This window comes from Falco punctatus (assembly GCF_963210335.1).
Source record: "Falco punctatus genome assembly, chromosome: 11".
In the NCBI taxonomy this organism is placed as follows: domain Eukaryota; kingdom Metazoa; phylum Chordata; class Aves; order Falconiformes; family Falconidae; genus Falco; species Falco punctatus.
The window spans coordinates 2,640,940-2,668,297 of record NC_137591.1 but is presented as its reverse complement, the minus strand read 5'-3'; the positions used below and the strand labels follow the sequence as shown (position 1 = coordinate 2,668,297).

General features: G+C 40.9%; 2 protein-coding genes across 4 annotated transcripts in view; both read left to right on the top strand.

Annotated features, from left to right (window-relative positions):
* The window catches only part of DNAJC6 (DnaJ heat shock protein family (Hsp40) member C6), a 53,444-nt gene extending 43,677 nt beyond the window's left edge, over positions 1 to 9,767 (top strand). For all 3 annotated transcript variants that reach the window (XM_080407248.1, XM_080407249.1, XM_080407247.1), the window contains 6 exons: positions 1,219 to 1,287; positions 2,049 to 2,183; positions 3,681 to 3,941; positions 4,308 to 4,453; positions 6,418 to 6,594; positions 7,499 to 9,767. In XM_080407248.1, coding sequence (XP_080263374.1) covers positions 1,219 to 1,287; positions 2,049 to 2,183; positions 3,681 to 3,941; positions 4,308 to 4,453; positions 6,418 to 6,594; positions 7,499 to 7,600 — 890 coding nt within the window. In that variant the 3' untranslated portion in view covers positions 7,601 to 9,767. The remainder of the gene's footprint in view (positions 1 to 1,218; positions 1,288 to 2,048; positions 2,184 to 3,680; positions 3,942 to 4,307; positions 4,454 to 6,417; positions 6,595 to 7,498) is intronic.
* Positions 9,768 to 12,026: 2,259 nt separating this feature from the next.
* Positions 12,027 to 18,003, top strand: LEPROT (leptin receptor overlapping transcript). Its single transcript, XM_080407287.1, has 4 exons — positions 12,027 to 12,184; positions 12,352 to 12,427; positions 13,235 to 13,421; positions 14,649 to 18,003. The coding sequence occupies exons 1-4, from the start codon at positions 12,169 to 12,171 to the stop codon at positions 14,763 to 14,765; spliced, it is 396 nt and encodes a 131-aa protein (XP_080263413.1). The 5' UTR covers positions 12,027 to 12,168; the 3' UTR covers positions 14,766 to 18,003.
* Positions 18,004 to 27,358: the final 9,355 nt, after the last annotated feature.

The following is a 27,358-nucleotide window of genomic DNA, read 5'->3' as shown; positions in this document are numbered from 1 at the left end:
TAAACAGGAAAGAGCTTTTAGTCTCCAGACTTAAAGTGTATTCATAATTTGAAGTGTGGTAGGATGAGACTAGTTTTGCTCAAGTCTTATACTTAATTAATAAGCTATTTGTACACATGAAAAAAGAGACCATGGAGAATGTCTGCCTGCATATGTCTGTGGTTATGAGGTCTCTTCTGAACGAAACTACCATTAACTTGGGCTAAATAGAGCATGGCATATTAAGCCTGCTAGAGAAAACACACATCCTTTGGTGACTTTAGTTACAGGCATCTGCTTTCTTTAGTTCTGATAGTGATCCTGGCAAAACTCACAGTTGAATTTGACTCTGAAGAGAAGGATTTTTTTTTTAATCTTTATTGGACTTTATTTTTTATTCTTTTTTTTTTTTTTGAGATGTTCCTTAGTTGCCCCCTTCTCCTCACATGCCACAATTTAATGTTGTAACCTTCTCAGCAACACAGTCAGGTACTAATTTGTTTGTGTCTGATGATCTAACACATGTCCCTTGGGTGCAACAGTCTTGCTGGAAAGCCAAAGTGACTATGGAGGGAACTAGTGTGCTGCTGGCACTGCTCACATTGTTGCCTGGGTACCGGATATTAGCTCTGTGAAAAAGATGGTTGGGTCACACTTGGAGCTGGGTGCACCAATGAAAGGAATTTAAATGGTATCCCAGCAAGATGAGATATTAAATTACAGTGCTAGTATCTGCGGTAGTGAAATGCTGGCAGGGCGAACTGCATAGATGTACAGGCTTTATTTGATACAGGATTAAAGGAAGGACTGTGAGTGTTCCTTCTGGCTTACATTTGTGTGGGCTGCTCTGCTTTGTTTTCTCCATCCTTTCCCTTTGTGTGTAGAATATTTCCTTGGATTGAGATTGTATTCGGAAACACAAACCCCCATGTATTATTCTGGTGGTAAGGTTTTTATAAGTAAGTATATAAAGCCTCTGACTAAAGCTATCATAAAATTAACACTGTTAAAGCTGTGTCCTCCCTCACTTGCCTCTGTATGGGTTGGTATGAGATAAGGAAAAAAACCCATTAAATTTGTAATGCACATCACGGGGGAAAAGTTCATTTCTTATTAGCAAATGGTAGATAGACACAGTACTGTCTCTCCTGCTCCTTGCCCCCTGCTCTTCATAGACACTGGATTATGTTGTTTGTGCTGTACTACTTTGGGATATTTATATGTAATCATTCTGCTTAGCTTCTAGCACACCAACAGTTTCCATACAACCAGATGTTTCCGGTGGTTGGGACTGGCCCAACAAACCAGGTATGTATCATAAAAAATCAGGATATTTAACAAGAAAATCCTTAAGGATCCCTGAGAGGAGAGGCAGAAGGGAAATGCTACCAGTGACTGCAGAGATCAGGTTCCCTCTTTCTGCTGCTTAGTACTTTGACTAATACAACAAAACTTCGATCAAGATGTTAGTTAGTTTCATCTGAACTGCAGCAGGTACTCTGTTCCTGTTGTCCTGGCCTCCCAGCCATCCAGGTGAAGGTCTAGCTAAGGATTACCAAACTCTTTTTGTTCAAAAAGATCTAGGTTTCTTTCCTCAAGAAACCAGGGCATGAAGTGGGACAGGCTCTCAGTGAGGGTGTGCATAGCTGTGTTTCACTCCAGTGCAGAGCCACGAGAAGGACCTGGGAAATGCTATGCTTTCCTGGGATGCCACTAAATAGTAGCATGAATCTTTCTAATCTTGGGAGATTATGTATGTCCTACCAAAAATTGCTTCCTAAAGGCTTCTAGTTCTTCAAATATATCTATTTGTCACAATTATTCTGTCAGCACAGACAATCTAGGGAACATTCTTCTTGCTGAGCCTAATTGTGAGTGGGTGTGCGACTAGTCTGGGCCAACGCTGAGTTGAGACTGCTTAGAAACCTGACAATAGTACACTTAATTTTAACAGCAGTCTTCTAACATCATGTGTCTGAGCACTGGGTAAAGGCTGCACTTATGTAAAATAGGGGAAAAAACCCAGAGTTATTTTTAATCTTATATATTATTTTTTTTCCCTCTTTAAGGTGGCCTGGGAATGGGAAGTAAGTCAGCTGCCACCAGTCCAACAGGATCCCTCCACAGCACTCCCACTCATCAGCCTAAACCCCAAACACTGGATCCATTTGCTGATCTGGGGACTCTTGGAGCGAGTTTAGCAGGTTTGCATCCCTTATTTAAAAATAAAAAAATTACCAGCTCTGTTTTGGAGAAATAGCGTGAACTGCCTGGTATGTGACAAGGAGCTCTGTGGGTCCTCTCAACCTCCCTGCATGCCAGTGCTGCTTTCTAGCTTTCCCTTCTGCCTGATTTTCTGTAAGTGCTCACAAATCTGTGCTTTTACTGATCCTCCACTAAAAAAAAGCTGCTAGCAACTTGTTTGGACTTCAGAAGGCTGTATGGGTTGCAAAGCATAACCTCTACCCTGTAAGCCTGAACAGTCTGGCTAAGGATGCTCCGTGCTTAACTGACTGGAGAACTGTTGCTACAGACCCTGGAGCAGTGCCTGGGAAGAGACTTTGACTTTTCAAAGCTGCTGGGGCCCCTGAGGAATTGTTTCCATCTAGACCTGACTCATTTTTGTCCTTTGTGAGGAAACCTGTGGAACCTCACTAATCTGCCTCTAATTTGCAGAGTCTGAACCCATTTTCATTTGCATCTGGCTACAAAGGACTGCTTGCTTGACTGCTTAGACAAGCATTTTCTCCTTGTTTTATCTCAGAAAACAATCAGCAAACTCTAAATTGCCAGTGTTAAAAAGGCAGTTCTGACAGATTATTTAAGTTTTCCTTAAAACCCAGCATGTCGGCTTCTCTGTCTCTGTTAAATAGATCTTTTTTCTTCCCTTTGTCAGTGCCCTGAGCTCTTTGCAAGCCATTGTGGTTTTATCTGCTGTTTGTTTTCCTCCTTTGCGTCAGTACCAGCATGGTTCTGGAATTAGGTTTCCCAGTTCCCTCTGCTGGATCACTGGCTGCTCTGCAGGAGCAAAATAAAAAGTATGCCAAGACCCATGTCAGAGCCATCGAGGTGCTTTTAAAACATGTATTCTGTAGCAAAGTTATGGAGTTGAAAAACAAATGACTTGGCAACCGCAGGATATTTAACCGTATTTTTGTTGTTCATGACTAAATCAAAAGCACTCTGTCCAGTTTCCATGACATGTTTTGGAGCTCAATGTTGAGTGTGGATGTTAGTCTCAAACAATAAAACATTAACACTGCGTACCTCCCACCACAAACTAAGCCAGAGGAGCACCTCCTAAAGTAACAAGGTGCTGAAACCCACAGCTCTGTGGTATACTATTACATCAGCACAGTGCTGGGAGATACTATTTCAATATGTCAACTTGACGTTGCCACCATAACACGCAGCAGCTGTGGTTCCCAGTTAGCCACATGTAGCTTTCCCTGCGTTTCCCCAGTGAGCCGCTACTCCAGGTCCTGTGCAACCTTCAGAGGCAGGTGCTCTCTCTTAAGCAGCTTACAGAGCAGTGACAGGAAAGTTGAAGGGCTTTGCTTGATTTTGCAAAAATAACTTTGTGGCAGAGCTGAAAATAAAAGCCAGCTGCCTAGGGGATTTTGTGTAGCTTCCCTTTTTGGAAGGCAAGGTGGTATCCTGTTTGCTAATGCCAGCTGTCACTCCTTTCCCCATATCTGCAGGTGGCCCTTCATTTGCCAGTAAACCGACCACGCCGACAGGCATGGGTGGAGGATTCCCCCCCTCGCCACAGAAACCCTCTCCCCAGCCCATGGGCGGCAGCAGTTGGCAGCAAGGAGCTGGCTACGGCTGGCAGCAGGCACAACCCAAAGGCCAGCCGAGCGTGCCTCATGCCTCTCCCCAGAACAAGCCCAATTACAACGTGAGTTTCTCAGCCATGCCGGGAGCACAAAACGAACGTGGAAAAGGACCAGCTAATGTCGGTAAGCTTTTCAGAGTTCAGCATCCAAAAGGCTGGCTCCTTCTAACATAGCTTTAGTGCTCAAAAGCCTTAACAGGCTAGGGTCCAAGTGAGTTAGTCATGCTGGTCATTTGATGATAAAGTTCAACAGTGGTTGTCCCATCTAGACTCTAAATCATGCTAATATTTAGGAAATCCCATATTCCAAATACGCTTCAATAATGATAATTCAAAAGTCACATTACCCTATACCTCTTTTGTGGGAACTGGCACACTCAGCACTGGGAGATTGTTATAGCGGTAAGTGCAGGGGGTGGCTTTGGTAGAAAAGCAGTGTTAAATAAAACCTGTATTGTGATAGCAACTGCAAATCTTTTTGTTTTTCAAGACGCAAAACCGAAAGTGTCTGCAGATTTTGAAGATCTGTTATCTGGTCAAGGTTTTAATGCTCACAAGGACAAGAAGGGCCCCAAAACAATAGCTGAGATGAGAAAAGAAGAAATGGCTAAGGAGATGGACCCTGAAAAACTAAAAGTAAGCAATATTCTTGTTTAGGCTCTTAGAATCATTCAGCGTGCCTTTTGGTCTCATCATGCTGGAGGCTGCTTGAAACACGGCCCCTGAAAGCTGGAGCGGGCAGTAGGCCACCAGCCATCCTGCATGTAAGGCAGTTCAGCAAAACTTCAGATCATTTAGTGCCAGAAGCTATCCTCCTGTTTAGCACTTACATTAGTGCGCAGCCTCCGCAGAATGGCTGGATCCCAAGGACGATGTGCTATCTCTCCTGTTTGCTTTCCATAAAGTAGGTGTCTAAACTTGATAGCATCATAAACTGCTGTGCTCCCTGTTTGCACGCCAGACAGCAACGAGCTAATGTGACCAGAAAGACGAAGTCATAAACTGCAGGTGCTGGGGAATATCTGGAAGCATCTCCACTGCCTCATCAGAATGAGAAATACTACTTGGAAAAAGTGCCAAATTTGTAAAAAGTCTGTTCTGAATTAGATTCTTACAAATAAACTGGTAAGAGCAGTGACCATCTCTGCCAGTCCTGCCAAACCCAAGTTTTGGTGAAATGGGGCATGTTCTCACCATGATGAGATTGCCTTGAGGCAGAAAGTGAGAACTTCATGCTATTTGTTCATATAATAAGTTCTTATGCCTTCCCTGGAGATGTGAAAATCCTTTGAAACAGATTTAAAACTCCAAGATTATGTTTCTGTCCTAAACCAGGCTGTGGCAAACAGTGGCTTGCTCAGCGTTATTGTCAGGACTGCTGGTCCTCCATGTCACTCCAGCCCTGATTAGCAGGCACAGCTAATTGAACTAATCCTCAGTCTCATTAATCTTGTCTGCTTTGGAATCCTGTCATCTCTCCTAAATAAACTGGCAAACTACAGATCTATGATGAAGCGAAGGAAATTGTCTGTCCTGCTCTACATTTGAAATATAAACCCGTGAATCATAATTACAGAAGGATATAGAACTGAGAGTAAAAGCCCAAGCAAACCTCTGGCAAACAGAATGAGTGATTTTTTTATTTTTTTTTTAATTTTTTTAAGTAAATTGGTTTTTTAACCTTGCGGAAAGGTTTCAACCTTTGGAAAGTGTGTGCTAGCAACCATGTTGAACACGAACGTCAGTCACTTGTAACCAAGCCAGACAGCTGCCAGGCCATCAAGTGGGCAGTAGTTTTCCCAATTCACAAGCTATAAAACTCCAGTGATGTGTACTACTTCATGTGTGCAATGTTTCCCCCTCAGCGAGCTGCTGAAGCACTGAAGCACCCAGCTGATTCTCCCTTCCCAAATACAATTCCCCTTGCTCCGATGCATTTTATTTCACTGTGCGCTTCAGCCTGGAACTGCTAAATCTATTTACACTTTGGTTTTCACATTTACTTCCCTTTCCTCCTCTCCTTCCCTAGCTGTAGGCTCAGATGGCAACCCCTAAGGTGGACTACATCATCTAGGAAAGTGGGCTACCTATTGCTTTATTTGACTGCTGGATTGCAGGTGGCAAGTAGGCATGTGGAGAGAATTGAGGCTTCTGACTTGGAGCTTAAAGAGATTTGCATTGAAGCCAACCTTCAATGTGAGTCTTTGGAAGACTTGGCTCTAGACATGCACAATAGATACACATCCACAGCAGAGTTCTAGTCGAGCTTACTTTAGGTATGCAATTAAGCTTGCTAAAAAGCCACACAGTTAAACATTTCATTTGTCTTTTGATTATTCCATCTAATGACTGTTTATAAACGTTAGCAACTTGGTACTTTTAGCAGGGATGTTGCTCCAGTTGTGTCTTAACTTTTAAGCAGTGATATAAAAATAAATGACAAAGTAGAGACTGACAAGTGTACCTTCCAAAGGTTTTCTAAAGCTTGGAAAGAAGTGGAAGATGCTCCTGGGAGTCACTGCTATTCAAATGAAGAAACTTTTTTCCTACTGGGATATCTAATGTAAGGCATAAATTGAGATTCACATTCTTTTCTCCAGGTCCTGGAATGGATTGAAGGGAAGGAGAGAAATATAAGAGCCCTGCTGTCCACAATGCATACAGTCTTATGGGCAGGGGAGACCAAGTGGAAACCTGTTAGTATGGCAGATCTTGTCACACCGGAGCAAGTGAAGAAGGTCTACCGGCGGGCAGTGCTTGTCGTCCATCCTGACAAGGTAAGGTTTTTCCTAGTTTCACATTGTTCAGAAATTGTCACTGTTGTCTTAGTTATAAAGAGCTGAATGTGATTGCTTAATTTATTGGTGCACACAGCTATACAGAAAGTAGTAGTTCAAGGTTTTTGCCAGTTTCTGAAAGGCGAGAACTCTAACTACTCCTAGCCCCAAGACTGTGCTTGGTACATCCTGCTCCAAGCAACAGAGATTCAGATTTTCAGATTTTGTCACCTCACTTTGACTTTAAGCCATGCTGGTGGTGAACAACAATCCAGAACTTCGTGTGTGCTACAGGACGTGACGGTGTGATAAAGGCATGTGAAAAGACAGGGGTCTTAAAATCAAATTTCTAAAACAGAAGAATCAGGTTATCTGATTATCGGACTTGCGGTCTTGCTGCTTACACTTGCCAACCGGAGTGCAATGATACCATCTGGGAAACCCTGTGGTGATAAGGAGGCTTTTACTGTTAAGGAAATGGAGCCCTGGAGAGTTTCGGGGTGGTGGGCAAGGCTTGAGAAGGTGTGAGCTGCCCAGAGGCTTGCAGGAATACTGCTTTTATCACAGAACTGTGTGAGGTGGCAGCTCTTTCCCTTCACAATGCAGGTAAAATGCCTCTTGCAAAGCCTGGGTTAAAATTTTTTTGCCCGTGGGACTGCAGTGCTTTATCACACTTGGGGGGTTATCAGCTCTGAGGAGCTGAAGAGCCAAGAAATTCTTAAGCTGTAAACAAGGTAAGCAGCTCTCAACAGTAGCTTATTCTTGTCAAAGAGTAAGTAAAAATAATTTGTGGAAAGTGAATGGTAACTGCCTGAGAAAGTATCTGTTCAAATGTCAGCTTTGTAGTTTGATTCGGTAGATGTGATATCCCTCTTTCTGTTTTGTGTTTTTTTTTTTTTTCCAGGCTACTGGGCAGCCATATGAACAATACGCAAAGATGATATTTATGGAGCTAAATGATGCCTGGTCAGAATTTGAAAACCAAGGACAAAAACCCTTGTATTAGGTACTTTCTCAGTCTCCACCACAGACCTGTGCTAGTGCTTATACAGTCTCTTGTCACAAATGTCACAGATCAACCAAACTCTGGCTGGAAGTTCAGAAGTTTCAGAAAACTAAGAGCCTAATACTAATCATGAAGAACAAGAGAAAGGTTTCAACTTACACTTGGATCAAGAATACTGAGCTCAGAGGAACTCTAGCCACCTGGCTTGCCATACAAGAGCCATGGGGTTACAGTTTCTTGTAACTTTTATTTTTTTCTTTGGATTCAAGTGGGGTGAGAGAGAATGCAGTCTGGGAAAAAGGTGCAATTGTTCTGTCTCTGACACAGTGTAGCTGGTGAATTTCCTACTTTTTTTCTGATAGGTGATACGGCAACACTTCATTTGACTGCAGTAACTGGTGGTGAAGCCCAAACTTTAATGTACTTTCTTCCCAGGTTTGGATCAAACTTTATCAAAACTAAGTGCTCAGATGTGGTTTAGGAACACTTCTAACAGTCACCATTTGCTGCTTAATTGCTCATATAGTATAGTATGCCTCAATAGGGACAAAGCTGAATCCTGGGTTAGATCAGTGTGGCAGCTGACTGCTGCTTTACGCGTTAATACTGTACTTCACCTCACAGTCCAGCAGTGAAATGTGCAGGGGAAATTCCTCAGCATTAAAAGACACTTGCTCCATAAAGCAAGCAACAATTCATTCATGTTACACAGCACCTTGTTGGTTTGTTAAACAGCAGTTCTGGGGGAACAGGGAATTGGGGGGAAGGGTGAATCCACATTTGTAAAAGTGAGGAATGAGCATGTACTGCATTTCCCATGAAGTTCTCATCAACAGCTTCAAACCATCAAACAAAAGAAATATCAACAAACTAAAACTCTGCTGCAAAGTTTTAGAAACTTCCCAGTCTATAGATAACACTTCCTCCACTCCGGAGGATTCAGAAGACTTTTTCCAGCCCACCTCTATCACCTCTATGCCTTTATTAGCTCCACAGCACTTGGCCAAGACTCTTGGCAGAGTGCAACCTCTTGCAACTTCATTTTTCAGATCACGGTGTACAAGCTGTCACGTAAATGCCTGTGGACCAGGTCTGGTCTTTGAGGTAAATACAGTGCAAATTGATTATCTTAAAAGTTTGTATTGGACCAAAGCAATAATATCAGAAGAAAATATCTCTGATGCTAAAGCTGAAGCATCTTTCCTAGTTAAAAAGCAAATTACACTCTTCACCCCAAATTCTGGCGATCTCCTTTTGTAGAAAAACTAAAGCTAGCAGTTTATTTACCAACATGTTATATCTGTATTTGAGCTTTGAAAGGGAAGGTATACTCAGAAGATGGGCAGGAGATCATTTGTATTTACTGCTTAAGGAACAGGTTGTCATCTGATGCGAGTCTTTAAAGCTGGTGGTTTTTAAAGACAATCCACTTGTTGCACTTAACACTTTCAAGTGGCAAAACTTACTGCGAAGCCAGTGTGTCAAAGTACATTGCTTTCTGTATAAAAGTCATCCTTTTGTTGTATTGGTCCATTATTTACTACCATTAACTGAAAATGTGAAACCAACACATAGGTCTCCTTTTATATAAAAGACCTTAAGATAATAGTAACAAACTGGATGTTATTTATTAATGTTTTGATCCAGTATGTGCTTGTCTTATTTAAAGAGATAACTGGAATGTGAATCATGTTCCTGTGATTTGTTGGTTTATTGTTTCTCATTCACATTTGTAGATATTGTGACCTATGCCTATATAATAAAAAGGATCTCATTACTATAACATACTTTTTTTAATGACTAAAACTACATTACTAGCTTTGTATTGAGTTTGTCATGGCACATAACTCTGGACACTCACATGCTCACAAAATACAAATCCATCGTTAAACTTTATCTACCAAAAGAAACCCTACCCCATTTAAGCTTTGATTACTTCCATCCCTAATGTTTTTATGGATGCATGAAAGTATTAGGATGTATGTATATCAAAATAGTTAACTAAAAAAAATAAAAATTTCTTGTCATATCTGGTAGTGACAGAGGTTATCAATGTTCAGGTTTACTGTTTGACTAAATTATTGTAATTTTTGTAAATACAGTATATACTCAATTAAATTGTGACTGGTCTAAAACATTTGTATATACATTAAAAAGCTCAAATTAACATATTCAGGTATGTTTTGTGCTTGGTGGGGGGAACCCTTTACCTTCTTGCTTTAAACAGTTCAAATTAACTTCTGTAAATGCCGGATAAGCAACAACCAATTTGTGTGTGGTAAATGAAAGTTGTCTTTCATCTACAGCATCTTACATGCATGAGTAACATCTCTGCCTTGCTCTAGTGCAGTGTTTGGTGGCACCTGAGTGGTACACATAAAGGTAGCTGTAAACTACTGGCTCTCAAGACAAATACTTTTTTTGTTCTAGAGCTTTGATTTCCTTGGAAGCAAACAAGCTACATGAAGAAATCGGTTCCTATTAGTGCAAGCAAATTGTAAGGGCTTAGTTTAGAGACAATTTGTAATGGGAAAAGATGCAGCTTTTCATTCTTAAGAGGCAAAACTCTTCAACTTAGCTGAAACAGAAGATGACAACCTAACTTTTGTGTTTTGATGGTGGGTTTTTTTTTTTTAGACAAGTGCATATTCGTGTATTTATTGTAGGTCTGAAGCAGTTCACATTAGCAGCAGCTGTACCCTGATGTAAGCTTCTGATTTAAAGAACGAAGTCAGAATTTCTTAGTGACTAAGTATCCTTTATTGGCAGCGCTGGATGCATGGGGGATCCTTCCACCAAACGTGCATGTTTAAGGTCGCTAATTATTCCATATTTATACAATGAAATAATGATTATTCAACTAATATCTATACGTATTCATTATCTAATCCCACCTACCCTCGCTTTGCATGTTAATTAGCTTATCAGTCCTTCGCGCTTGCGCAAATTCTTCCAAGAATTGTGGGCAGGGGTCTCCGAGACGTGGGCAGTGGTCTCTAGGAGGAAGGCCGTAGGTCTTCCTCATGGTGTACTTTTCACCTTTTGCTCATTATGTGATGGTCTTGCACATTTGCAGTGTTCTTATCAATCTGAGGTAATTTATGCCCTTGCTGGCCATCTGCTTTTCTTACTTAATTATTTCTTTTACCCTTATCTGTCCTCTCCTGCTGGAGTGTTCTGCTAAAGTTTTAACATAGAAGGTCAGCAGATAGGCGGATGTCTAACAAAGGATAACAGGACACCGAAGGTAGATGAGTTACATATGGCGGTACATGATATCTACAATTGTTACAGTGGTTAACAAACATTATAATGGTTATTCTTTAATTCTATTCTAAAGTTAGTTCACACTAACTGTGAGGTTAGTTCTATCTATATTGTATCTATAACAACTCCCAGGCTGTTCTCGCTTGTTGATGACAGCCGAAGGCTCTGTTCTGCTCTTACAGCATGGGCAGGGCATGCAGAAAAGGTCTGTGCAGCATTTTCTGTCTCAAAATAAGCCCAGAAACACTGAATGCAGCTGCTGCTCACTGTGGTCAGACCATAACACCACAATCCTGCCTCTGCTCTGGCGATACGCCTTGGCCGCTGGCGGCATTGCCTCCAGGTCGGTCACTGAGGCCGTGCAGTAACTCGTGGGTTAGCATGCCAGGTGATTATCCCAAATTAAGACATTTTGGAAATTACCTGCTGCTCTTGGGCTACTATGCTTCAGAGATCCACCACCAAGTGGGTCGGCAAATGTAGCCCCTGGAATTTTCACTTGAAGCATTTAGCTACTTAAGCCTGCTGTTGTAATTAGGCAGTCTTTTTGGCTCTAAATTACATAAAATTAATAATGAAACTGGGGGAATAAACCTGTACTAGAGAAGATATGAAATGAGAAGGAAAGCTAGAGGCAGATGGGACACAGCTGATTAAAACCTCCCTGGGCAGATGTACCCAAAGGGCTGTGCCAAATGTCCCTCAGAAAGGCTGTTCTTGGGTCAAAAACGGGATCTCAAAAATCTTAAGGCTTGAAAAACAACGTGTTAAAAGCGACGTGGCCTGCTCTGTGCGGGATGCAGGCCCAGGGGAGGCACTGGTGAGGCCTGCAGGCATCTGGGCCCTTTGCTGAGGTGAGAACAGGGGTTTTCCGAAGTTGCCCTCAAAATGGCTGCGGTTGACGGCCGGGGGCTCTTTAAAATACGTATAGACGCATATGCGCGTGTTCCTGCGCACCTGTATATACCGGTATTTGCACACAAATACACCACACACAACGATACAGAGGCATGTTTGTGTGTACAAAGAATTAAACGCCCGCCCCAAGGCCTGACTGGAGGCAGTGTAACCATGGCGACGGGCAGCCCGACCGCCTCCTCACAGCCAGCCACCGCCCGCGCCTTAAAGCGACCGCCCCCCTTTTCCGGAGCGCGGCGGGGTAGCCCGGCCACCGCCGCCTCGGTGGCGCCGGCCCTTTAAGGCGGCCGCTCACGTAGTGCGAGGCGGGACGAGTGGTCGGTAGGCGGAAGTCGCAAGTCGCCCGTCGCCACCTCAGCTCGGCGTCGTTCAGCGGCCCGAACATGGCGGGTATCAAAGGTAGGGAGCGCTGCCGGCCCGCCGCCCTTCCCCTCGCCCCCCGAGGGTGCGGTGCGGCCGCGCTGCTCTTCCACGGCCCGGGCGGCGCCTCGGCGGGGGCGGGCGGGGAGCGGTGACCGGGAACGGGTGAGGCAGCTCCCGCCTCACCCCGCCTTGTGCCGTTGCAGCTCTCGTGGCCCTGTCCTTCAGCGGAGCCATCGGGCTGACCTTCCTCATGCTGGGCTGCGCCCTGGAGTACTACGGGTGAGCCGGCCGGCTTCGTTTCCAAAACTTGGCCTTCTTGGTACCTGTTAATTGAGGTGTTAATCTCATTTAGTTGAGCTCTTTGGCTCTGGTAATCTCCCGGCAGTCACCTGCTTTCTGGCTCTTGACACCTGGCAGCTTGTTGTGCTTAAATACCACCTCTTAGCCAGGACCTGTGTTTCTGTTCAAAAAGTGACTGAAAACAGCTTTATACTTTCTCAGGAAAAGCAGTGCCATCTTGCTAAACAGTGGGTTTTACTCTCGCACAATTCCTTCCCTCGCTTCCCTGTTTCTTCAAATGCCCAGGACTCCGGCTGGGATGTGTCATTCCTCTTAGATGTCCGGGTGATGCTAATGGGCGCTCGGGCAGGGAGGTGATGGTGCCAGGGCGTGCCTTCGCGGGCGCCTCGTTCATACTCCAGGGTCCCTTTAATTTGGGAAAGTTCTTGGTTCCTGTCCTGCCTGCCCGTGCTTCCTGTTCCCTGTGTGGTGGCTGTGGGTTTTGTGAGGCGGTGATGTGAGTTGAATCGGAAAGACGGTGCGAATGTGAAATAAATTACTGCTGGGCCCTCTGAGAGGGTTGCCCCGGCGCTGTGCGAGGCCCTGTGGGTGCTGGTACCAGTATGCAGGGAGAGCGAGGTGGGGCTGCCCGTTTGGGTGAAAACTTGTGGTTAAATCACGTAATCCACTTCTCAAACCATAGAGTAGGATTACAGCTACTGCAATTACTTCGTCTAAACAGAAGATACTTTTTACTGAAGCATCCATCTAAACTGATCATGTATTTCCTTTTTCGCCTCTCCCCAGTGTGTACTGGCCTCTGTTTGTCTTAATATTTTACTTCATCTGCCCCATTCCCCACTTCATTGCAAAAAGAGTGAGTGATGACAGTGATGCAGCCAGCAGTGCCTGCAGAGAATTGGCATATTTCTTCACAACTGGAATTGTTGTTTCTGCCTTTGGATTTCCTATAATCCTTGCACGGGTTGAAGCGGTAAGTTCTGCTCGCTGATTTTAAGACACCAGTTACTGATGTCTTTAATCTTTAAGTGCGCTGTTGCTGCTTGTAAATCCTGTCCTTAACTTCGTTATTGCAGTGTTTCTAGATTCTGATGAAAATAGTTACTCTGCTGAAATTTTGTCATCTTAATGCTGCTTTTTGACCTGAAAAAAGGACTTGTGTGACTGGAAAGTTGTTAGCTGTTGTTTTTTTCCCAGATTTGTTTTGGTCCACTATGAGATATTATCTATTATCTCCTCCTACATCTCGTGCCTCTCTCTCATCAACTTTTGCACCGCTTCTTGTGCCACCTTCCTTATTTTTATTTCAGAATGTCTGCTTTCTCCATCTAGGATGCTGAAAACTTGGTGACTGGAGTGCATTATCAGTTAACAGATAAAAGGCCATACTTCCACAGCTGCCCTTCTGGTTTTCAAAGCATTTCCAAAGCTCATGCTTTGTCCCCTCAAAGTCAGAGGAAATTCTGCTAGCTTCTTTTCTCTTTGCTTTCTGAACTGCTCTAAAGTGGTGAGATTTTTGTCATGTTTGTTTGCAAGGCAAAAAACTTTTGTCCTGTCTCCGAAACTACCCAGTGACGTTTCTGTGTGTTGCATTGTTTCTCCCCTTCAGTCTTTCAGTTTTGCTTAAAACTTGTGTGCTTAGTTGTAATTTATTTGTAATGCACAATTTCCTTGACGCTGCATTTATTAAGTTGTGGACCTGACAGTAGGCAGAAGCAGAGGTAACCACGAGGGGGAACTCTAAATCATAGCTGTATCTTTTATAAGTAAATGTCACTTATTTTAGTAAACTTAGTCAGGCAGGTGGTTAAAGAACGCTATTTACCTTGAAGACCACGTACTGTTTTCTGTGCTTGTTATTGACGTTTATTTGAAAGGTGATCTTTTATTTTGTTGCATAGCAATTAAAGGAGAGCGCTAGTTTCACCAGATATTTCTATGACTTGGTATGTTTTACTGATTTGTGTGGCAAGGTAATTATTTTGTTCTAAAACATAGCATTATTAGCCTGTCTGTTGAAGTGTTGTATTAGTAATATGAGTGGTTGCTAATTGAATAATTAGTCACAGAAATTTAATTATTTATTGTTTGTCTTTTAGCACCTTTCTGTATAGTTTTAGTTTATCTAATGCATATAAATAACTGGCCTGAACCTGACTTGTAAGAACTGCTTTGATTGTTTCATTTCCTTGCATTTCAGATCAAGTGGGGAGCCTGTGGTCTGGTGCTGGCTGGCAATGCAGTAATTTTCCTTACTATTTTAGGCTTTTTTCTTGTGTTTGGTAGAGGAGATGACTTTAGCTGGGAACAGTGGTAGGACATCGCTCTTGATGCTGGTAATATTTTACAGCATTTATCACCATATGTATACCCTGTGTGTGTATATGTGTATATATTATAACATATGTGTGTGTGCACGCTGAGATGTATGTATGTGCATATGCATGTAGTTTTCCATTATCGGATCATAACATGCTTTTTAAAAATGCATTTCTACCAAACAGAAAAGGCCCCTGTGCCAACTGTCTTAATGTATTCTGTAAAAGCTGGAATCACTGTTGCGAATTTGTCCCCATACAAGTTTACAAAGTGTAAGCTGTTTTAGTAATTTTTTCATTATATATGCACTAACTTTTGTTTTAATCACAGTAGTATCATTGATACATGTGATATTGGTCAGCATGCATCTTAGTTTTTTTAACTGTAATCAAAAGAGGCCAATATAAAGATTATCCTACTTGGTATTGTTCAGCTTGATCAGTTTTTCTGCTTTGATTAGGGATGAATGAGTACTTGCTTTCCATTTGAGTAATTATTATTTTAGCGGGGTTTTTCTTGATAATGTGAAACCAAACATAGGTTACGCTAACTCTTTTACTACCTAGTGAAAGAAAAATAAAATAACTTCAGTTAAAATTCTTCCTTCCACTTAACGGTGTTAAATTAAAAAAATAATTCTCCACCCTGCAAAGATACTAGGGCTTTGTCCCTATTCAACTTAACAATTGTGGATAGATTTAGGAAGAATATATTTTGATGCCGCATTAACGCTTAGAGCTGACATTACTTCTCTTATGAAGGTTCACAAAAGACGAAACAATGCTCAGGACACTTACAATCACAATGTAGTATTTTCAACTCTGTATTCTCAAGTGTGAAATGCCTGAATTGCGAAGAAGTGAGTGTTCTGCTAGGTAGGATTTCCTATCTCCTCAAGTTCTCATTGCTTTTAAAACATACTTACTCTACTACTAATGTTTTTGTCTGTGAGAAAGGATTGTTATATTAAGACACTATATTTTCAAATAGCATTATCCTAGTAAACATTCACATAATCATACTTACAAAAGGAAACTTTACTGTTTTGACTCGCTCAATCCTGCAAATTGTGGAGGCATGTAGTTTTGTAGAAATGCATTCTGATACAACCCTAACTCTAGAAGATATTTCAGTAATCTGCAAAGGGGTAAAGGAAGAGACCTCTTGGTTTATTCTTTTATAGAAAAATGGACATAAAGAGGTTTCTTCTCTGTGAAATATGAAGCTGCATTTCTGTGTAGGGTGTGTATTGCTGTGGCAAGTTCTTTAGACTAGTAGATTGCATATGAGTTTTTTTATAGTTACATGAGTGAGTTCACAGCTGACTGCGATCATCCTGTATAGTTGTGAGGGATGCTGTGTAAGGAAGTAGTAGAATCCACCCTGCAAGTTGTGGCAGCTTCACCAACGCAATGCTTTTTGCCCCCTGAGTTGTACAGAACTACTTAATGCTGCTCTTCAAACTCTCTCAATACTTGTGTACTGCAAAATGGTGTCCTGTGGATTGCTGTGCAGAGCAGAGGTTCACAATTTAATGAATGTGACATGAGCACTCCAGTACTAGTTATGGAAATCATTCTTTGTCCAAGTAATGTAATACTACTTAAGCAGGAATGGAATATATAGGTAGGTTAATTACATGTTTTAAATTTAAACTTCAGGTGTGCATAAGGTGAATCATTCAGTGCTGAGAAATGCTGAGTAGCTGTGTTTTATATTGAAGTGTGTCTAGGTTGTTACTCTTGTAAAAAAAGAATTAATGTTAAAGGACAGGGGGTTTTTGTCTGGATGTTAATGCTTCATGGAAGACATAGCAGGAGTACACTTGTAAAGATGCTGTGCATAAACAAGTTCTTTTACAGTGTCTTCTTCCTGACTTTAGATGAAATCTGTTGGACCCTACTGATTTATAAAGTACTACTGTGGAAATTATTTGTTCTAAGTATGAGCAAAGTTGTTTAAACATAGTTTCCACGTATAATTCCTGCTCTGGTTTTTGAAGTTGCTTTTTTTCATCTACAGTGGCATTTTTTATTCAAATTAGTGAAGTAAAACAGCAACAATAATACACAATTTAAGTGCCTGATCCTATAAATGCCTAATGTCATTCCTAATAATTCTATTGAACTCCTGTTAAAATACTCATGTGCTTGCATGGTTAGATTCTTGAGTATTTTTACTCAGAATTTACATACCAAAGGCTGCGATGGAAGTCTACAAAACTATTCAATTATTGATGAAATTTTGCTTTCAAGACAGTGGTGTGAAAAACAGCTGAGATTTAATTTTTCTTTAAATTAGAGTATCAGTATTTGTAGGATCTGTTGTAGATGTTAGTAAATAGTGTGCTTGTGGCAGACTGGGATACAGGCAGTAAACATGACAATCTGAAATGAGAAGGAGGACTAGAAAGTGTGGTCTTGAAGAGAGGTTGCTTCCTTGACAAATTACTCTATTGTACTGTATTTCCTTTGGTATTACTGTGGTTGGTGGGGATCTCATGAAATGGCAGGTAGATGCCGAGTGGAGAAGGTCAATGTTTGGGTGTTGTGGGGTTTGGGTTTTTTTTTCTTCTTTTGAAGCAACTACATGCACTAATCCTTAATGTGAACTTCATGCAGTTTTCACCATGGACTTTTGTTTTTAAATGTTTAACTTTAAAAATTGTGTTCAGTGTTTAAATTGTGGAAATCTTCCTTGACCTCTTTAAAAGTAAATTTGCTTGAATGACTCTTTGATAGCAAGTAGGGTAAAAAAAAAAACCCAAACAGTGCTTTTTTTTTATCAAGAGCTTCACTCATTCACACAAACCTGGTGCTTTGATGGCCAGTACTGGGAATACTGGCACTATCTACCAGTAGCCATTTACTGTGGTTTCTCTGAAATTGTTTTCCTATATGGAAGTGAATACTATGTATCCAAAGTGCCTTAATTTCAATAATATGCTGATTTTGTGAATGCGTATACATGGCAGTATCACTGTTTCATAATCAGCTGAAAAATCTGTTACTGTGGTTTATAAAGCTTCCTTGTCAACTAATCATGTTTTCTGTAATTCAGAATGCAGTGCAGCTTTTGTAACTTTTGTAAACATTATTTTTATTTTCTGTGATTGCCAGGTTCTTGAGATGATGAAGTATTAAAACATGGAAATTAAAATATATTCTACTTTTCTTTTCAAATTGTCTAATAAAACTGACTTTTTGAATTGCTTAATAAACATATTTGATGCTTAAGTATTTGTCTGTCTTAAATTTCAAGAGGTGACAACAGAACTCTCCTGTGCGAGGAAAGGTAAGAGAAGACATCCAGTGGTGCTTTCATAACGGTATAAATGGTAAAACAAACAAATTTCAGAAGCCATGATCTAATTGCAGTGGCTGGAATTACTACTATGGCATGCATTAGAATGTATTGTAGAGGCCGTACTCAAGTATGCGAAATTATCATCACTTATCTCTTATGTACACAGTAAATCTGTGAGCTTTTTGAAGGCATTCAAAAAAAGCTGGTATGTAAGGTAGCACTTGACCTCTTCTGCTTTCCTTGCTTCAAGAGTCCAGAGTTTGACACATCAGCTCAGTCAGCACTTATGGGCAGGGATGCAGAGGGCATCGAAGCTGTCCGTCTTTTCTAGGTCAGTACTTCTGTGGTTAAGTTGGTGAATATATTGAAGTGGGTGATTTTGATCTTGTGAAAATGAAACCTGCTCAGTTATTAATCCATTTGTGAAAGCACCCACCATCAGGAGAAGGCTATAGCATCTGTGTTCTGAATAGCTGATGCTTTCCGTTTACAGCAATAATTTGAGCAACTAAGCTTTGGACAAGGTGAGTTTATTTGAGCTTTGAATCAGTTAGCTGCTAGCTTTGCCCTCTTTTGCAAAACAAATGTTTGGGATTGCTGTTTTGTACTGCCTCGCTCCACTCGTGCTTTGCATGTAGAGTAACTTCAGGCTCCAGGCTTGGTTCCGTAGCTCCCTTATTTAACCTGGTTCTGTATTTGCTAGTATTATCTGTGTGGTATAACTTCTATTTCCTATCCCTCCCACCCTTGTTCTTGTAGCTGCTTCTTTTTGTAGTTAACAGCTGTTCCCTGCCAACATATACCTAGCTGAAGGGAATACATAAAATACAGAATTGTAGAATCATTTAGGTTGGAAAAGACTTTTGAGATCATCAAGTCCAACTGTTAACCCAGCACTGGGGTCAGGAACAGGGGGGTACCTGCTCACAGGTACCAAGATCAGTTTTGTGCTGGTTTTGTAGTCTCTTCAGCCCTCTAATAAAGCTGATAACCTTCCAAACTAGTTATGACCTTGGGTAACTTTCTAAAAACTTTAAACAGACTTTAATCCCATAAAATGAATGTAAGCTCATTAGTACACAAGAGTTAACTAAGCAAACTTGTCCTGGTAAGCCACATGTAGATATTTATTGTTAAACTGAAAATTATGTAAAGCTCTACAATTATCTCTATAACCCTGATCTCAATTGTTATCACAGCACAACTTTTAAGATACTACAGCATTTACTCCACAGGGATTGTTTCTGATCTATGATAATGGATGAAAAGACTATTTCATTAAGCTGGATGCACACAAGGTAGTAATGACTGATTGATTTGTTTAAGTGGCCCCTGCAAATACATGACCAGTACATACTGCAGGGCTTTACAGGGAAGTGTCTCTTAATGCTTCTGTACATACGTTATCGACTGGTGAAGTGTGATTACATTTTAAAGATCAGCTGGACACTCTTACAGAAACATTTTCTCCCGTGGCCTGTTCCTGTATTTCTTTCACATTTATTGTTTTGCTCTTGTTCTTGGTGTTGAGGTTTATTTCAGCTGTGTCTCTAGGTTATTTTAAAAAATTGATTACAGTTTTCTATGCCCCATGACTAGCGCTTCAGCTGGGGTATGTACTTTTTTGCAATTACTGCTTCCCATGACTAGCTGTAGATTTTAACAAATATTCTGGATACTACTGCTTTCTAATGGTTCATTTTAAATGGACTGGTTGGTTGTTCCCTGCTTCCTCTCCCAAGAGGTTGTTCATCCCTTGTCTGCATGTGCATAGCTTTTTTTTTTTTTTTTTTTCCTGCTGGCCTTCAACACTTGGAGGTCCTTACGGCCATCTATGAGGCAGATACTGCTGGGGAATGGACAGGGTTTATAAAAACATACCTCTTTCCCCCAAAAAAATTCTTAGGGGATAGGAGGAAGTTTGTTTTCAAAGTGAGACTAAACCTATAGCTTCGTATTTATTGAAGTAATTTATGTATAATGAGCATAATTAAAGCAAAACTATTATATGTAATTTTGCACAGAGTCTTTGCCTGTGGGGAAGACTTCTTCCTGTGAAATGTGCTTATAACATTGCTGTCTATTAAAAGGAAGAATTTCCAATATGTAGTCACAGCAGTCCTCCTCCCAGGTGTCATGATCTGAAACCCTGATACCTCTTTGTTAGTGGTTTGTTTGTGGACAGCTGAACTGGCGTTCAGTGGTGGAAGTTGCCTGTGTTTTATTGTATTTTTAATTGCATGTTTTCCTGGGGGATGCTGGTAAAATTAACTGTGCATTTTTGTGGAGTTTAAAAAAACCAAACCACACACCTGCAAAAAAAACAAACCCCAAAATCATATTCAAGCTCAAGTTGTATATGTTGTATATTGTATATATTGTTCATTTGAAACCCTTCAATGGAGAACAGAGTGCTGAGGCTCAGACAGCTCGAGTCAAAAAAGTGTGCTGATGTCTCCTGTGGTGGGTCCAGGGGGTTATCTGAGACTATTGATGTCTGAATTTTGGTTTTAACACCTGCTTTGAGCTTTATTTTCCAGTATACTGGAAAAGGTGCTTTCATTTTCTTGATCAGTGTGAATAAATGACAAATGATACTTGCGTAGTTTTGTTTACTTGAGGATTTGGGGAGAAGTTAAAAGGTATTTATTGTGCTTTGCAAAGCATATGCTTGGAATAAGAGGATTGATCACAACATTTATGTTTTGCTTACCCTTTGTTGTGACTGTTTGATCTGGGCTTGTGATGTTGTTATTCATTTAATTCTTGCCTAAGACTACCATTTCACAGTATAATAGGAGTCTTTGTTACCAGTCTTCCATCTTTTAAAAAAAAAAAAAAAAAAAAGAAAAAAGCCTTTACACAACATGGAAACAAAAGCTGCAATAGTTGTAACGTACTGGCTACTGATCAAGTTCTCCCTTTTTGAAGCTGATGGGAATTTGCTGTTGGGGTCAGTGGGGTGGGGAAGGAGGGATGAAAGAGGCCTAATCCAGTTCAGTGATGAAACCCTTCATGTCTGAGGGCAATCTGTGAGCATGCTTATGAGTCACTTCCATGCAGTAGGCTGTCCATCTTGTCTGCATGCCTGGTTCTTCTGGCTGTGCTGTGCACGGTATGGGGGTGATGTTGGTTGCAAAAATCCGTATGCCTGTATTTCAACAGAGGGCACTTAGGGAGAGGATTTAACAGCTCGTCTTTGTTTCTAGTAACATGGCTCAGCGTCACCCAACATGGCCACTCTTTCTTTGGTATTCTGGTTTTTCTGGTTAAATAAATGCTATTAACTACAATGAGACATGAGAATGTTTTAAATGAGTCTGTATTGATAAAATAATTTCCCATATCGTAAATCTTGAAAGAGAATTCTGCTCTTAGTTCAGTTTTAAAATGTTAAGAAATGCAGAATATTTCTTATATTCATACATAGATTTTACCTTTTGTATCAGATAATACAAAATCATACACCTTAGGCAGTCCAGAGCGTGCTATCTCTTCTAGTTATTCCTTCAAAGATTGCGTTCATAACAAATACTTTGCTGTTTAATTAAAATTAATCTACAATGGAAAATGTATTAGTTTACAAGGATCTTTTAATAGCTAGGTGGATATTCATTAGAAACAATTTCAAAATGCACAGTTTTTATCTTGTAGTCTCGTGAGTATTGGGTTAATTAAGATTCAGCAAATATCCTCAGTTGGGATTTGAATGATCCAAATCCTTTTGGACACCTAAAGATGGATACAGGTGCCTCTGTTCCTCTCTTCTTTACAGTGGTTGTATGCCATCGTTAGTCTGTTCTCTTCATCTTTTAGTCTTTTTCCCCCAGGGCCCAGGCTGCAAGGAAAGCCCAGAGGGTTCCAGCTCCAAGCAGGTGTTGAACTGGAGCTCTGTCCTGACTCCAGCCCTCATCCTAACTCTTGGGGTTGCTCAGAATGCCCTCGGATCCCTTACCTAACCCTAGCTTACCGCAGGGCTGAGGGGGGGTCCCCTCCCTGCTCCAGGTAGGCCTTTAGCTACAGTTCCATTAAAAACCAATCAAACAAAACCAGCCCAAAGCAACTATCCTCTCAGTTTTTGCTGACAGTTCCAAGTTCTCCGGAATAAGAGAGTGAATTGAACTCCCATGGTCAGTAACTGCAGCCTGTCCTTGCTCCTCTGCCCTGATGGGACTGAGCTGTTGTCAGCTCCAGGTGTTGCAAGAAGCTGAGCCAAAAGCAAGTTGCAGGTTCAAAACAACGCACACTGATTTATGGATAGTGTTAACAAGATGAAAAGAGGGGCAGACAAGTGGCAATTCAGAAAGAACTATGTCATAAAATACTGATTGTTTCTAGATGGGAATTGATGGCTCTGACTTCCAATTTCTAATTGTGTAAAACTTGTGTTTAACAGAAAAAGTCTAAAAATACTCAGTGCCCTTCTGTAAGGACTGACTTTCTCAGATACACCAAGAAACCATTCTGAGATGACAGTTTCTTTAACCAGAGAGAAATAGCTTGCGCAATTGTTCCTCCTCCTTTTGAGTGCTATATTGTCTTGATTGTTCTTAGCCCATTTTCCCTTATCTGCCTTTTGCTGTCTCTGCTCTTAAAGCCACGATTTGTTGTATAACTTGGTATAGTAATATGCATATAAAAGCAATTATCTTTTCTTAGTGTACAACCTTGTTTAAGGAGAGTTTGCATTTTCTAACCACAACACTGGCTAACTTAAAACATTTTGTCTGTCTAAGGTGGATGCTTGGCCTTGAATTTGAGAGCTGCACAACAGTTTGTGTGAGGTCCTGAATGCTAACTCCTGTTGTAGTCACTTGTCTGTCAAATGTCTTAATGAGCCAGAGAGCTTGAAAGCTAATTCCCCAGAAGGTCCCTTGGGATGTAACGAGGATTATCCAGGGCCTGTTTTTAGGTGTGGTAAGACTAAGCATAACAGGTGTATGGGTAGCCTTGAGACAGAGTCCTTAATTTCAGAGAAATTAGCACATGCTCTTAAAGAATGTGCTTTTTGAGCATCATGTATTAATACATGATATAAATCCAGCATTACTAGTTAAAGCCAGTAGTCACTGTACCAGGATGCATTTCATTAACCTCACTCCAGTACAACTGGCACAGCAGAAGTGTCTAGATATCCCTGATTTTCCTGTGTAGAGAAAAATGTTTGTTAAAAGTTTACCATTTATCTTCACTTAAAAGTCTAAGCCAAAATCCCCTAAAAATCAGTGGAAAGCCTCCTGGTAGTTTCAGGGAATTCTGTATGAGATCCTCACAGGAGTGGTTTTACTTATTTCCAACAATGCTTCCACCACTGGGATTCAAGTACTGAGTTTGCCACAGAATATCTGATAACCGAAGTCTTATAGCAGGTCAGGACTCATGCTTTTCTAGTGGCATCTAAAGGTATATTTGCACAGACACAACTGGGACATAGCACGGTAATGGGGGAAAATGGTAGCTCTAATACATACATATATATTCATATACTCCCATTGCAGACTTTCGTAAGTGTAACTTCTTTCTAAAACATAGAATTTTATGCATAATGACTCCAGGATGAGGAAAGAGTCCACTCTTGCAGTACAACAGTACTCAGATTTGAGCATGGAACCAAATACCTGATTGAAAATAAGATCATAGTGTGTACATTAAAAGAAAAATCTGTTTTTCTGCAGCAAGTCACCTGAAAGACAAAAAAAAAAAAAAACAAACTTACAGAAGAAATTTTCGCTTGCTGGTCAGTTAGTTGTCTGGGGGTTGATTTGAACTAAATGATGGTGGTAGTTTATTGTTAACTAGCGAGAGGATTTGAGCCTGCATCAGTCAGTTAATCTTGCTGTTCTCAGAGTTTGATTCAGCTCCTTGAAATCACTGGGTTTCAGGTTAGGCCTGACTTCTCCGTTCCCTCAGTGAGCAGTACGTAGTTTGGTACCTTCATAGTCCTATTTAATTTCAGTGGAAGTCTTTTATTTAAACTTAAGAGAAAGAGTGCAGCTGAAGTAGATTAATGTCATGTGTAGTGGCTTTTGAGAAGGCAAGAGGCAACAGAGTGTGGAGCAAATAAAAAGGTAGTGGTTCCTCGTGGTGCAGCTCCACGTGAGACCATTAGCAGCTGCGGTGCTACACTGGTATGTACAGACAGATTGAAGTTTACAGTTTTTCTTAAGATGCAGTGGTGATACTTCTGACCTTAAAAAAAGGTCGCATAGGATTGTAATTAGGCTGTAATTCATTACCTGTCTCTTTAGTGACATAACCAGTAAATTCCTTGTGCTAAATTTTAAAGACTGTTAATAGTTTTTAGGAGTTTTAAAAGATAAACTTTTCCACTAGTTCTGATTTGGCATATTTGGATGTCTTTTAATGTTCTGTTTTAAATATAAACTTACTCATGTCCTAAGCTCTGTACAGAATGGAAGGCTTTTTTATCAAATATAAAAACTGTCTGCTTTGTAATTCTTGGAAGTATATCCTCTGGCAGTGTTTGTGATTTACTGTGTTTCGCTGTGTGAAGTTTGTTCAAAAATGGTTTCTCAGACCTGGGGCTGTAAGATATTTTTAAAATGTATACCTCTCATTTGGTATGAAAAATGGCCCAATTAACTTAATTTTAGTTTCATCTTCTGTTTATATGGTGAACGCTTCTGACAAGTGATGGAAGTCATAGTTTATGACAGCACTGATATCTCTGCATAATCCTTGTTCTTAGGCAACAAGAATTATTACACAGATAGAAAAAAACGGTCAGTTTTGGTGGATCACTTAAAAAGAGATCCTGAACTTTCTTGGTCTTTGTAAAAGGCTTTGTGTAAGTAAATCAAAGGGTAAACCCATCATTCTTCCATCTATTTGTGTGACATTTAAGTGCCCGTTTTTATTGTATACAACTCTTCTCAGTTATGGTGTGAGGTATTGCAAGTTACTGAAGCTAATTGTATTCTCTTCACTAAATCTCTTCTGTAATGTGCAGGTAATGAGGAAGTCTTGTAGGTAAACTCATTATGAGGATCAGTCAATACGTGTTTTCCTGTAGCACTTTTAGTAATCATGTTAACTTGATAGCATTTCCCTGGCCTTTTGAAAACTTTTAAATTGCTGTAATAGGACATATGTTATTACTGTATTTTTATTTGGAGGCTGAGTAGGGGAACAGGATTTAGGCTATTTTGTTCCCATTTAAACATCAAAACTTCCTACCCAAAATGAAAGCTTTTGCAGTTAGTTTTATTAATCATGTGCAATAGTCAATTTTATCTCTTTAACCCACAAACAAGGAAACTGGAGTGGTGAAAATGAAAAGTGGCAGGGTGGAGGGAAAGGCAACTGCTGCTTAGCTGGGGTTATCCATGGGTGGCACTGTATTAGCAGCCATTCAGGTGTCCTGCAGTCAGACACATGATGGAATAATGCTGCATTAAATACGAACTTTCTGAAGGGAAAACCTGTCTGAACTGAGTAATCAAATTAGATTTGTGTTTGTCACGCTTCAAGTGGAGACCTTTTTGGCTAAAATAACCAGTCAGTACAGGAGAATCTTGATGTTTGGAGGTGCAGAGTACCTCTAAATAGGCAAAACAAAGATTGTGACTTTTCAACAGGATGCAAGGCATGGGATACAAGTGAAATACTAGTTTGTTCTGTACCTGAATCTTCTGCTCTAATCTAGTCCTGTATGAACAGCTCTGGTCTCTGTATAGCACAGCATTTTTGTCATGTGGAAGGACTGACATTCACGTCTGCTCTCCTTGTGATCTAGGTTTCAAGGTTTGCTGGTGTGGGTCCTTGCCAATAGTAACCAGCATGAGAGGACTGACTCCTTCCCTACCCATTCTTCTCCAGCATCAGCAGTGGTTTAACCTTTACCTCCTTGTGCAGAAGCAAGAGCACTTGGCAGTGGGAGGTAATACTGTCTGAAGGAACATTTCCCAAGTGGAGTCCATGTGGGAATGAAACATGCCATACAAATCACCTCCTTCCCCACAAGCCCTCCCTCCATGCGTCAGCGTGCTCTGAGCCTAGTCCACATGGCACTGAAAACTGGGGGTGCTATGCTAGGAAACAGCTGTCCAAGTCATTGCTTGTTGGCTTGGTGCCCATGCCTTACTGCTCCAATTTTTGCTGCCAAGTACAGAGGGTAATATTTTCAAAATCCAGCCTCACAGTCAGAAGTGCTCTCACCAGCCCCCGAGTATGAGGGCACACCACCCTTCCTGATGGTAGCCTGAGTCCTTCCACAAGGGACTTCACCCCCTGTTTTGTTGGAGCTTTGTCTCCCTGTTGACACTTCCCTCATATTGGAATCCCATGATCTTCCCTTTGGTCACATCTCTCTGTGCCAGGGCTATCTGTACACATCATTTCCACCTCAGTGTGGTCCATCTGATTGTTGTTCTTGCTTCTTCCCATATCTGGCCCTTCCTACCCCATTTTTCCCTGTCTTCCCACCACACACTCTACCCTGTGTGTGTTTTTTTTCTCACGCTGTTTTCCCATGCTGTGCCTTCTCAGCCATTATTATTTGTCTAGAAAACATCGTGCAGAATGTCAACATCTCAGCGTAGGAAGTCCACCCATTCCCCACTTTTTTTTTCCGCTCCATTTTTTCTGATCTTTTAAAACTATTGGCCACTTCTGTTGAAATATTCCCTGATGTTTTGAAATTGCAAGATCTGGCTTTGAAAAGTTACTGAGACAGAAGTGCCTTTACTGCTGCACGTGATGTCTCAGCAACCCAGTAAATCTGTTTTTGAGATGCATGTAAGATGTGATTTCTAATGTGTCTTGGTCACAGTGCATCTTAATAGGGATGAAATACTGCCAGATTTTGGAGAGCGAGACACAGTTCCTCAAGGATAGATGCCAGATTCCCCCTAAAATTGGTCCTAAAGATGTGGTTTGAAGCAACACTGAAAAACTAGTAGCTGAAAACTGGTTGCAGTATGTTAGGACTCCACTTGATACTTGGGTAAAATAATTTGATTTTTAGGTTTTTCATTGTTGCAACTACTTTGGGGCAAGTGACACAATTTTCCAGAAGTTAGGAGAAAAAAGTGTGTTCTCAGTAGACACTTGATTATGAAACAGATCCAAACACGATAGACTGGAGAAAGTTCTAGGCTGAGATAGCTCACCAAAGGGCTGCTGCCAGAAAGCCCCATGAAATTAATTGATATTTACTTGACAAAACACTCAAAATAGCAGTTGTCGCTAAACTGGAGTGGCAAACACGGGATGGTGCTTTTTCAGATATCTGGTACCCTCAGCAAGCTGAATTCCTGCACCAGC